Here is a 12,359-nt window from a genome sequence, read left to right as displayed (position 1 = left end):
TAGCATGGGGGATGGGAGGCGTGGTTGAACGGTGGACTTGACCCTTTCGGGGCTCCTTGAGGCTAATGAGGAGTCGTGGAGGGATGGGCTTTATGCCAGGAGAGCATGCAGTTGCGCTTGAACTTCCTTGTTAAAGGACTTATTCCACCCATTCTTCTCCCCACCCCCACTCAAGTCCTCCTGCAGACCAGACCCACCCATGTCCCCGGGAGAGTAAGATGCTGAAGCCTGGGCGTGTCAGGTTTCCACCAACACGTATACTCCTCACTCAGAAGGATGGGCCCTCTGGTGGGACTGCGTCAGGCAGTTCTCACCTTCCTCCTCAGTGACGGATTTGTAGACCTGTGAAAACCGTCTCATAAAATGAGATTGAATTGGCTCTGGTACTGAAGTGGAAACCTTTCACAGGTCCACTCTGTACCCTGACGTGCGAATCACCTGTTACCTCCTGCTGGGCTTCTATCCGAGAAGACAGATCGTCCTATTTTAACTGACAGCTTCCGCTCTCCCTGGGGGCTGAGTGGGGAGAGGAAAGGTGAAGGAATGGCAGGTTTCGAGTGCTTAGACCGGGCCTGCAGTGTTTTCCTTTCGGGCTGAGGTACACCACATTAGAGGATGCGTGTGCGTGCTGACGAAGGTTGGACAGTCCTTACGTTCCAGACCAGACATGGAGGCCTCAGCATCATTCTCCCCTTTAAAAAGTTGATGCACTGTGTTGGGCCGAGTTGTCTAGAGAAATCCAGTGACACTCATCTATGTGTAAGAAAGAGCTTAGTATTAAGAAGTAATTGTATATCATGAAGGCGGCCCCAGCCCAGGTTAAGCCAACGCACTAAGTGCAATACTCGCCCACACGTCTCTCTCCACACTCCTGTTGCGGCCACATGCGATGCCACAGGACGCAAGAAGATCACAGGCCAGCGGATGCCGGCATACGGAGCTAAGTCGCTGGGAACCTGGCTGCTCTCAGGGTTCCAGCCAGCAGGAAGGTGGCAGGGCAGAGAGGGGGTGGTTCCTAGTGTCTCCGCAGGCTTAAGCCATCAAGGAGGTGTCATTGGGCTGCGGCCTGATGGACAGGGATGAGTCCACCCCTGGCCAGGACACAAAATCATCTAACTCCCACATGCCCTGAGAAAATACTCCCGGGTATGATTCACTGCATCGCACTGAATCCTTCCTTCCCCCGTTGGGTGGGTGCTGGTGTTACATTGTTTATTTTTGTATTTTTCTGAGTGATTCTCATGGAACAGGAAAACCGATTGAAGTTTATATAATTAAACCCTTGAGGGTAAATTCTCATTCTGAGAAGACGAGGCTTGGTGTGGGAGATAAACGTGAGCATGTGTTTCGTCAAGCGTCCGTCTGTGGGAAAGAGCGTCCGGGCCGCCGCCTGTGTGCCCAGGGTCCCTTGTGGAGCCTGGTGTCGTGGGCCCGTGGGGGCATGTGTAGGCGGGCTCATGCCAACTGTCATCTGGCCTCTCGCCCGCAGGTGTTGGTGGTCGATCAGCTCAGCATGAGGATGCTGTCCTCCTGCTGCAAGATGACGGACATCATGACGGAGGGGATAACGAGTGAGCACGGGGTCCTGCTGGAGCGGTGCGCGCGCCTGCCCCCGGTCCAGGGCTCTGCTCTGCAGCGCACTTGCCTCCTGTCCGTCCCGAGCGCCTGGGCTTTAGAGTCTCGCCGCGCCCTGCGTGGAGGGCCGTAAGCTCCTGAGAGAGACCCGAGGCGAGCTCGTTTGGCACTGGATCCCTCCCGGCTCAGATAGTGCTCGATGCTCGTTAAACACTTGTGAAAGGGGTGCCCAAAGGGAGACGAGACCGCTCCGCTGAACAGGGGAGGCATCCAAACATGAACAGTGTGCTTGTAGTCAGGGAGATACAAATTAAAACCAGAGTGAGGTGCCGCAGTGCATGCCTCATATTGGGATATTTAAAGCTTAATGTCAAGTGTCAGTGATGATGTGGGTTGATAGGAATTCCTAGCTGGTAGAGAATCAGCGGACATAGTGACCTGTCCGCAGCTAAAAAGGTTGAAGGCGTGCCTGTCCGATGGGCCATCAAGGCTACAGTTGTCAGTATCCTCGAGAACCTCAGGTGTGTGTGTCCAGGTGTGTTCTGCCACCACAATCTTACTTTTCTATCTAGATTCTGTAAGTCATTGCAGGGACCACACAGGACTCAGGCAGTGCTTCTAGTGATAGGATTTATGAAGGGACCTAGCAGGTTCCAATGCAGGTGAGAAAGGCCTGGGATACAGATACTCAATCCGATGTGTTACGGAGTTCTTTCAAGGCTGCTAATAAATTCCCCAAAGCACGTCACCCTACTGTAAGCCTCAACCCCAAGGCATCCAGCTCAAGTTCCATGCCTCAACGGACTGAGCTCCCGAAATTAAGTGCCCGCAGGCACCCGACTCCAGTAAGCTTCCACCTACATGAGTCAGCAAGCCAGGTCCCCAATTAAGTGCCTAGAGCCACCCACTCCACAAGCCCTCATCATTTTCAAAACATGTACTTTCCGCTTGGGCTCAGGGAAAGCTTTTTAAGATGTCCACACTCTGCCAGATGAGCGTTAACAATTCCGAGACACGTCTCTAAGGCAACAAGTGCTATACCCACCGAGCATTCTTTGGAGGGAAAAGCCTGACAGCGTTGCAATAGAGTCTCCTGAAATAATGGGTTTGCAGGAGCACATATCCCACAGGCCCGTTGCTCTTTCCTCGCCGGCAGACAGTGCGCAGCATAGGTTAAGCAGCCTACGCTTCCTCCTGTGGTTATCAAGATGACCACTATCCCCAAAGCTCACCTGGCCAGGTGGCCTGAAGGGGAAGGAACAGCCAGAAGCCCCACGACTTGCTTTAACAAAATACAATGTTTCATCTTCAACGATTTCCAGGAACTGTACTATAAGGAGGGTGTGTTTGGAACAGATTCATTTACTACCCGGAGTGAATCGAGCAAACGACCCAGCACGGCCATTGTAAATGAACTGGGTGTATTGGGGGCAGGGCGGAAAAGCTGGGAGGACAAGGCACAAGAACTGTTCTTACGGAACGGTGTAGCACTTTTCATCTTCACTCAGAGGAGATCAGGGATTTAATTAAACTAAGTAGCCAGTGGCACGGATTTAGGGCTGTACGCTTTGCCAGATTTTCCAACATTCTGAGTATGGCGAGACAGTGGGGTTCACCTTTCGAGGGATGTGGTGACTTGAAGGAAGGCCCTCCTGCCTGAGCCACGTAGATTTTTCTCCCGCAGGCCAAAGGTGGCCTGTCTACATTGTTTCAAACTTTACTATCACCGGTTGCCTGCTCTCACTCACTATGGGCTGGTACTGTGTTGTCTAGTTGTGGAAGATATCAACAAGCGCCGAGAACCTCTCCCCAGTCTGGAGGCTGTGTATCTCATCACCCCTTCTGAGAAGGTAAGTCGTCCACCTGACGAGCATTAGCCGGCTCCGTATCAGCAGGGCCTGACCTTTGAGATGAAGCGCACACTTAATATGCTGCTGTGTTAGAGCATGGGAGAAAGACGGGCTCTCCCCTCCCGTGGAGAGTTACAGTCCTGCAAACTCACAGGAGCAGGGTCGACCCTACCCTGTGGGTTTGTGATGTGTTAGCGCATTACAACCCCCACACTGGGAGGGCCGGGCAGGGGGTGCGTGAGCGGGGTGTCCGGGTGTAGCGAGGATTAATGCATGCATTAACGTCCCTGAAAGACAAAGCTGTTCAGAACTCTAGAGCTGGCTTCCTGTGGCCCTCGACGGCCCTCGCTCACCCGTCTTGTAATCTCCAGGTCAGAGGTGCACTCAATCTATTTTACCTCCAGAACGCGGGTGTTTCGTGCTTTCAGATTGCTTTCACCAGCATCCAGTTTGGTGTTCAAATGTGCCTGATGGCCTCATAATTTTGTAATATGTAAATTTACATAACAGAATCTTTGTTTAAATAAGCATCCAAACAAGGTCCACCTGGTTGCTTTTGCTTGCTAGCTAATATAGGTCTCTCTTAATCTGTAGAAATTCCCTTAGTGGTTGCACTTTGGAAGCTGGCTTACCTGTGGGTTCCTGCAGCTGCATCTAAGTTGCTAGAATTCATCAGGAGAACTTCCTGGAAGATTTCTGACCAGTCCCCTTCTCTGGGAACCCGAAACATAGCCCCAAAGAATTGGCATTATTGTTCTGGAATGCACAAAGCAGCCCCTAGTTCATCTAAATGCCAAAAGAGTCTTAACGTTCAGCTTCCAAAACTAAGTTATGGCCAAATGTGAGCGTTAGAATTTTACATAGAAATCCCCTGGTGTTCTGTGCAGTTAGTTTGAAGACAGCTTGTCTGTTTAGGAATGGGTTCCGTTTGCTAGAGAACTGGATTCAGTCTCTCTCTTCTCCCTTTCTGTAGTCTGTCCACTCTCTCATCAGTGACTTTAAAGACCCGCCGACTGCTAAATACCGGGCTGCCCATGTCTTCTTCACTGACTGTAAGTTTTCCCTCTGCAGTTCTCAGTTACGGGTCCTGCTCCGCAAGGTTGAACCCAGACCAAGTCCGATCAGTAGGGACAAAACAGGTTGTTTCCATAGGATTGCCCTGCTCTATTTTCTCTCTGAGAAAAGTTCTACGAGACAAAAATAAACACAGATAAAGCCCCCCACCCCCAAGGCCAGTGGTTCTCAGCCTTCCTGATGATACAGTCCTTGTGTGGAGGTGACCCCCCAACCAGAACATTATTCTCGTTGCTACTTCCATCATCATCATTTTCCTACTGCCATGACTCGAGTGACCCCTGTGAAAGGGTTGTTTGACCCCCAGAGGGGTCATGACCCACAGGTTGAGGAACCCCTATACTAGGCCATGTAGTCCTTCCTGGTTAAAAAAAAAAAGTAGCACACCCACCCCCTCTTGTAATGTCTAGAATGTTCTTTCTCTAGGGGCACCCTCCCCCCAAACACACAGAGAACTCACCATCAAGAAAATGTACATTTAAAGCCAAAAACGCTGACTTAGTCTCTGAACATGAGCAACAAAGACAGAGGGTAGACAGACTTACCACCCATAAAGTGCTCTCACCAATAAAGTGCTCTCTGGGGCTCTGAAGCCATTTGTTGGGGGCAGAAGAGTCATCAGAAATCACGGACACCACCCCCAAGTAGGTCTCCCTGCGAGATTCTGGGGGAAGTAGCTGTATCATATTTCCCAGGGGTTTTATTTTATTTGTCGTAAATGTATTGATCTGTCCAAAACCCACTAGAGGTGCTTGTTTCCAGCCCCTTTCGTTGTCCTTTCTCGGTCTCTCCTGCTCCCTTAGACCAGAGAATGGATTCCTCTAGTTCTCAGTCTCTAAATCTTATCTGTTGCTGTTGCCCTTCTGTGACATGTTCAAGGCCCTGCAGGTGGATTTACACGACTTTTCCTTCTTGGAGGGATTGGCTATTGTGAGATTGGCTGAATGTCCTAGTTGCCTTTAAAAAGCCCTTTATAAAATAGAGGGTCTGCCGGCTAAGCACACCCTCGAAACAAGCCTGAAGGTTGACGGGAAAACCGACTGTCTTTTGTCATCCTGGCAGCTTGTCCGGATGCCCTGTTTAATGAGCTGGTAAAATCTCGAGCCGCCAAGGTCATCAAGACTCTGACTGAAATCAACATTGCATTTCTCCCCTATGAATCCCAGGTGAGTCCCAGGAGGGAGTAAAGCACCGCCTCAGAGTTGGGGTGGGGTGGTGCCCATGGGAGCTCAGGAGAGAGGGATCCTGTTCTAAGCATCCCCAGTGACTTTCGTGAGGGGATGCTTCCGCAATGGAAATGATCCCCCAAGGATCTGCCCTGGGCTTCCCTCTCACCCTCAGCTTATTTACAAAATGGGGGGCAGCCTGGAGCCCTTTCTTCTTGTGCCTTTTATTTTATCCCTGCCCACAGCAGGTCCCCCTATTGCCTGGCTTCTTGAATAGTACCCCCAAAAAGCCAATCGGAGCAGAGCATAGGAAGAACGAGGGGAGGGATGCACCAGACAAAAACCAACCTGAAAAGGAGACTGTTTTTATGTAGCAAGAAACCCCCCCCCCTTGTCACTGTCACATGCTGAAAGAACAGATGGTGGCCTTGTCATTGGCCATTAACACTTCCATTGCCAAAGCCACCCGCCTGCAGAGAAACCATTCTGAAACCGGTAAAGGTGTAACCAAACATCAGAGACTTTATCAGCTGTAGGTCCTGTTTACTTTAAGACTTGTTCAAAGGCCTCACCCCAACAAACAAAAGCAGCAGGACTTTTATGCGTTTAACAGATGATATAGGCAGATTGGTTCTTTCTACCCCAGCTTCTAGGTACCAGAGGGTCTTAGAGAAGGAGGGGGGCTCAAAGGACTCTCATTCCCAGGCAGCGCCCCTCCCCTATACCAGCAAGGGAAAAAAGCACTTAGCACATAATGCTGAGGAGAAGATTGTTTTTAAAAAGCACAAGTCTGGCTTTCCATTGTTTTTGAGAGGGCGCTTGCAGTGACCTATGTGGTCTCACGACCTCCTCTCCTGTCCTGTTCACTGGGGCACACCTCTGTCCCTGGCCTTGGTCCTGGCCCCCTGCTGGTGGTCTACCCCTTGCTCCTGCCCGGCCTTCCTCTTCTCAGTGAAGCTGAGACTCCTCCCTGCCCTGCCTTTCCACTGTCTTCCCTGCTTGGGCAGTTCCTGGAGCCTGTAATCCATTCCTCACTCTTTTTCATTGGGCTTCTTGTTCACTCTCCCCTACAAGATCTCAAGTTCCTCCAGGGCAGTGGGGGTGGGGTGTGTGTGCGTGTGTGTGCGTGTGTGTGTGTGTGTGTGTAAGGTCCCTGGCGGCTCCCACGTGTTCGTTGAGCACCAGGCATGTAGTAGATGCTCAGCACACGCTTGAAGAAGACGGGGAAAGGTAGGAAAGACTGCAGGCTACCCTTCTGGATGTCAGCACCCTGTCTGTTTCCCGGCTTCCTCAGGTGTATTCTTTGGACTCCGCTGATTCTTTCCAAAGCTTCTACAGCCCCCACAAGGCTCAGATGAAGAACCCCATTCTGGAGCGCTTGGCGGAGCAGATCGCAACCTTGTGTGCCACCCTGAAGGAGTACCCCGCCGTGCGGTATCGGGGGTAAGGCGCGCCCTCCCCTGCCGGGAGCGCCTCAAAGCCCCCGGCCGGTCTCTGCCACTGGCCCTGCCCTGGAGGCTCCCCTGGCAGCTGTTGAAATTGGGGCAAGCGCTGAGCTTCTCTCACTGACAAGGATGCTTCCAGGATTCTTGGTGTTTTAACTTGTTTGCGGTGAAACAGACCTCGTAGAGAAGAGCAAACCCTGTGTGGTCTTGGCGTGGTGAATCGCTAGAAGGTGGAGCCCTCAAAAGCCGCCAGCCAGGTTCCCTTCCGTTTCCAGGCTCTTTCACCTTGTGTGAAAACAAGGTAGCTTTGTAGCAGATGTTCCAAGTGAAACACAGAACCGGAGACTCAGTCTCCAAAGGAGATGGTCCTCCCTTATAGGAAGTCATGATGTGGAGGGCATAGTCTCTGCCCTTCCGGAGGACGTTAGACACACACTCAGGCAGCTGTGACGTGGGCCCCGTGAGACCAGTCCCTTAGGACCATGCCACTTAAGGTGGGGGGTCCAGAGTCTGGCGAGGGCCCTGGGAGCTGGGAGGGTCAATAGCATAACAGTTTCAGGCTAGAGAGCACTGTTTGGGTTAGGTCTCCCCAAATAAGTTGGGATTTCAATAAACCAAAATGGCGGGCAGCAGGGCAGCATTTTGTGTGGAGATGTGCCCTTGACATTGGTTTGAGCAGCCGTGTGGAGTGGGGGAAACGTGGGTCACGCTGTTGGGGCCTCTGTTGTCCAGCACACGGAACTGAGTGTTCCACGGTGTCCTCCGTGGGAAACCTGGGCCTGGGGGTTGCAGACCGTGGGAGCCCAGAGATGGAGTGGTGAGGAAGGTCTGAGCAAGGAGAAACAAGACTGGGGGGCAGGGGGTCGGAGGAGTGCTAAGCAGGTGGCCAGGGCCTGAGGAAGGCGGGCCCGCAGTGAGCAGGGTGGGAAGGGGGCAGGCAGCTGGGCCCTGTCACCTTGCTCAGAGCAGGGGCTCAGTGGCACTCAGGCCCTGCTGATTGATGGGGGCAGGTCAGGAAGGAGTTCAGGCTGGAGCAGGGTGGGCAGTGCCAGCGATCTTGAGCTACTCTTGTCAAGTTTGCCTCGATGCTGTCTGGCTTTGAACCTGAAAGAAGCACCTCCCTCGACGTGGCCCCAGTGCCTGGCCCCCCTCTTTGTTGGTGGACCCTGAGGATCTCATAGCCTGGTGGATGTTGGGAAATGGGAGCCGAGGCATGGTCTCCCTCCTGACAGAGAAACAGAAGCGTAGCATGGGAGGGATCCGGAGCTGGTTCCAGGGAGCGGGGGTGCCGGGCGGCCACCGAGCAATAGGGAGTCGGGTGGAGGCCCAGGGCACACGGGCAGAGTTGAGAGGTTCTCACTGAGCACTCTGACGAGGCTGGCAGGACCCCATTTCCCTTGGGTTCCACACCCATCACAGAAGCATCTGGTTCCAGTGTGTCTGCAGTGGAGAGGCACTCAACCGGGGGTCGCCCCGGGAAGCCCTGCCCTTGACCCCTCTGCATGGTGCCGCCTTCCTCCCCTGGGTGCTGCGAGCCACCGCGGGGCATGCAGGCCGCTCACCCTCAGCACCCCCTTTGCCAGGGAATACAAAGACAACGCCTTGCTGGCTCAGCTGATCCAGGACAAGCTTGACGCCTACAAAGCCGACGACCCGACCATGGGGGAGGTGAGTCTTGTCAAACACCGTACCGAGACGTGGGCAGCCGAGTCCCAGGAAGCCTCTCGGGAGCGCAGTAGCCAAAGCAGGAAATGGGCGCTGGGACTGTCTCCAGCCCTGCCTCAGCAGTGCCCATGTCCACGGGCGCGCCGTGTGCCTGGGAGGGAGGCCCTCGCAGCCCCAGGCTGGGGACAGTGCCAGGTCGCCCTGCGTGTACCCGCTTTGAGCCCTGTCTGCCTGAGGGGCCCCACCATAGAGCACAGGCTGGGCCACCGCTCCCAGTGGGCTTTCATTGGCACTCTGGTCGTGCAGTGGACTTGTACGTTCACACCTCAGAGTTCGTGTCCTGTTCCCCGCTGCCCTCCGTCCCGAGGACCATGGCTGTGGCTTGAGAGCGTCTCCCTGTCCCCCTCCAGGGCCCAGACAAGGCGCGCTCCCAGCTCCTGATCCTGGACCGCGGCTTCGACCCCAGCTCCCCAGTGCTCCACGAACTGACTTTCCAGGCGATGAGTTACGACCTGCTGCCTATCGAAAACGACGTGTACAAGTAAGTATGTTGGCGCAGGTCCAGCGAACAGCCCCAGTCGTTCGCTCTCACTTGAGAAGGACGCTTTTCTCCCAGGAAAAGCAGATGCACTGATGGGGGCTTCACGATTCGGCTCCAGACTTGTCTGTGAGTTCCCAAAATCCACACAGCATTTCTAGCAAGGAACTCATGCCCCTCACAGAGGAAAAGCAAAGATGTTAGCTCTTTAGTTCACACTTCAGGGCACATCCGTTCATGGCCAGGTGCGATGTGCTTCCATGTTGATTTTCACCCTCTGGTCTCTCACAAGGTTACAAGTTCAAACCCACCATTCGTCCCTTAGTAGGAAAAAACAAAACTCACTACCATCAAGTCAGCTCTGACTCACAAGGGCACTACAGGACAACGCAGAACTGCCCCTCTCGGTTTCCGAGACTCCGCTCTTTACGAGAGCAGGAAGCTCCGTCTTCTCTCATGGAGCGGCTGGTGGTTTAGAACTGCGGACCTCCAGGTTAGCAGCCCATCACATAACCAGCACGCTACCAGGGCTCCTCCTGAGGAGAAAGACGGGGCAATTTGCTCCCGTAAAGATTCGTAGTCTTGGCAATCCCAGAGAAGGTCGCTCGAGGTTGGAACGGACTGACTGGCAGAAGTTGTTTGAGGCTCGCTCGCTTACTTCCACACAGGCCACACTTCTTACCGACAAATCCCAAATTACGATGCCAATAAGATATCATCGGGAGTATCTTTCTGAACCTCCTCTGCAAAGGAGCTGTTTACATCTTCGTTGTAAAGGACATTTTCCTTGGTAGCAATTGTTGTAAACGGAGGTTCTAAAATGGGCACAGACCGGACTGTCCCCGTGTCATTTATGTCATGCTGTTGATCATAAAGACGGTGATGGTCTCAGATCGAAGGTTCTGAAAATGTGAGTGACTCTCAGTACCTCTCCTCAGTAATTTCAGTTCTTGCTGTCTTCTAGATCAGTGCTTTCAAAGTGGGTGATACCACCCGTGGGGCAGGGGTGTGGGGGCGGATGACCTGGGGTCGGGGGAGATGCTGGAACAATCCACGGTGGTTGATTTTAACTGCCAAGGGGCTTTAAAAAGTTCATGGAAAAGCAGAGTTAAAAGGGAATGAAATTTCTCCATGAACTTTTTGAAGCCTCCTCCTAACTATATGGTGTACTAGGTGGTTCAGGAGGAGTTCCTATTGAGCCAGCCCCGAGGATTTTACAACGAAATGTCAAGCTGGTTGGCCTTGATTAAAACTTTGTATCTCTCTGCCGAAGGGATTGCTGCCCGTGAGTGCTGCCACCAGAGGCCCGAGTGACCGTCAGGTGGCCATTGTTGGAAGCACTCAGGTGACCCTGGGGAGCAGGTGCCTTTGGTGGGGACAGTGCCCCCTGTCTGAGCCCCATGCCCCCGCAGGTATGAGACCAGCGGCATCGGAGAGGCGCGCGTGAAGGAGGTGCTGCTGGATGAGGACGATGACCTGTGGATCGCCCTGCGCCACAAGCACATCGCCGAGGTGTCCCAGTAAGAGCCCCTCCTCCTGCCTCGGCGCCCACCGGGCAGCCGGTCTTTTGCTTTGGTGGAGCTTCTTTGTCAACACCAATCGGTTAAACCCCGTGACTTACAAGTCGACCTTCTCTCATCTATCCTGTGATGCCGTGGGCTGCGGATTGGTTTCAGCCGACCGCCCGTAGTGCAGGGGAAGGTGAAGAAACCTGCTGTAGATGGACAGCGTGGACACCTAGGGAGCAGTTCTACTCTGTCCTCGAGGTGGATGGAATCGGGATCGGGTCACTGGCCTCGGGGTGCCTTTTGGTTTGTTTATGTAGCTGGCATTTCATCTTCCTCCCCTGCTGCCCCACCTGAAAGTTCCGAGCCAAAGCTGCCACCTGAGCCATGCCCCACTGCCCCAGGGGTGGTATCACCCACTTTGAAAACACCATTTCCAAACGGTTCTAAGAGCAATGCATTCTACTACATGGAAAACAGCTCTGCTTTTGCCAAAAGACACACTCCGGCACCGCGTGGTGACCTCCTCAGGACAGTCATAGGGAGAGCTGAGGACGGTTCTGTGGTTTAGAGAAAGGTCGCGAAGCCTGTGTCTGACCTATGTTTCCAATACGTCCATCGGTGGGCGTTAACGGTGTGCTCTACTGCAGTAGTATGTGTGTTTTGTAACCTCCTCTGCAGTCGTGTTTGTACGTTACAGCATCCACAGACACGTGATGTGAAAAGGCTAAGATAAGATACAGATGAGGATTGGCATGCCTCAGAGGTCATACAGCTTCCGTTTCAGACCGCTTTATGAAGCAAGAGAGTGAGAATCTCAACAGAGCAGGCTGCACACCTTTTTTGCCGCCCAGTGCACGTGAATGTTGTGCGGACACTATATTGTAGTCTGTTGAGTGTGCGCTAATATTATGAAAAGTTCAAGTTATGATGGCAGTTTCCAGAACGGGCATGCAGACATGAAGTGATCACGTGCTGTCGGGCAAAGCCACCGACAGTGTGAAGAAGCCGCGGCATCCGGGAGGTGCAGGGAGGTACGGGGTGAGGTCTTCTCTCGGCCGCCCTGAATCTTCTGGTGTGCCCGGCCCGCCCCTGGTTTGGAATATTAAAGACGGACGCCCGCCGTCCCTCCTCTTCTCGCAGAGAAGCACTTTAAACGCACAGTTGGCTGGCTGGAAAGGAAGGGGACTGCGTCCTTGCAGCGACACTTGACGTTGCTTTGAAACTGCAGCTCTCTCCTCCTATTTGCAGGGAGGTCACCCGGTCTTTGAAAGATTTCTCTTCTAGCAAGAGAATGAATACCGGAGAAAAGGTAAGCCCATCCTCGCGCTCGCACGCCCTCCCGCTCGCCCCTGCCCTCGCCATGAGCAGGGAGGACTCGGGGGTCAGGAGAGCACCTCCTCTTCGTGGAATGTCACTTTTCCCTGGTCCTGATTCCAGATTCAGATCGGAAGCCCCCATCTTTGGATAGTACAGAGTCTCTTTTTGTTATTTTGAGGATTAATATTTGCCTTTTTAAAGACGACAGTAGAATTAAAACT

At 53.3% G+C, this 12,359-nt stretch overlaps 1 protein-coding gene across 2 annotated transcripts in view; it reads left to right on the top strand.

The window, feature by feature from the left end:
* STXBP1 (syntaxin binding protein 1) overlaps positions 1 to 12,359 on the top strand; it is an 84,362-nt gene that overhangs the window by 52,132 nt on the left and 19,871 nt on the right. For both annotated transcript variants that reach the window (XM_075560758.1, XM_075560756.1), the window contains exons 3-11: positions 1,490 to 1,571; positions 3,349 to 3,425; positions 4,399 to 4,477; positions 5,562 to 5,665; positions 6,960 to 7,108; positions 8,694 to 8,778; positions 9,186 to 9,316; positions 10,726 to 10,833; positions 12,070 to 12,130. In XM_075560758.1, the coding sequence (XP_075416873.1) occupies positions 1,490 to 1,571; positions 3,349 to 3,425; positions 4,399 to 4,477; positions 5,562 to 5,665; positions 6,960 to 7,108; positions 8,694 to 8,778; positions 9,186 to 9,316; positions 10,726 to 10,833; positions 12,070 to 12,130 (876 nt within the window). The remainder of the gene's footprint in view (positions 1 to 1,489; positions 1,572 to 3,348; positions 3,426 to 4,398; positions 4,478 to 5,561; positions 5,666 to 6,959; positions 7,109 to 8,693; positions 8,779 to 9,185; positions 9,317 to 10,725; positions 10,834 to 12,069; positions 12,131 to 12,359) is intronic.

This window comes from Tenrec ecaudatus, chromosome 10 (assembly GCF_050624435.1).
Source record: "Tenrec ecaudatus isolate mTenEca1 chromosome 10, mTenEca1.hap1, whole genome shotgun sequence".
In the NCBI taxonomy this organism is placed as follows: Eukaryota; Metazoa; Chordata; class Mammalia; order Afrosoricida; family Tenrecidae; genus Tenrec; species Tenrec ecaudatus.
This window is presented reverse-complemented; position numbering and strand designations above follow the sequence as displayed.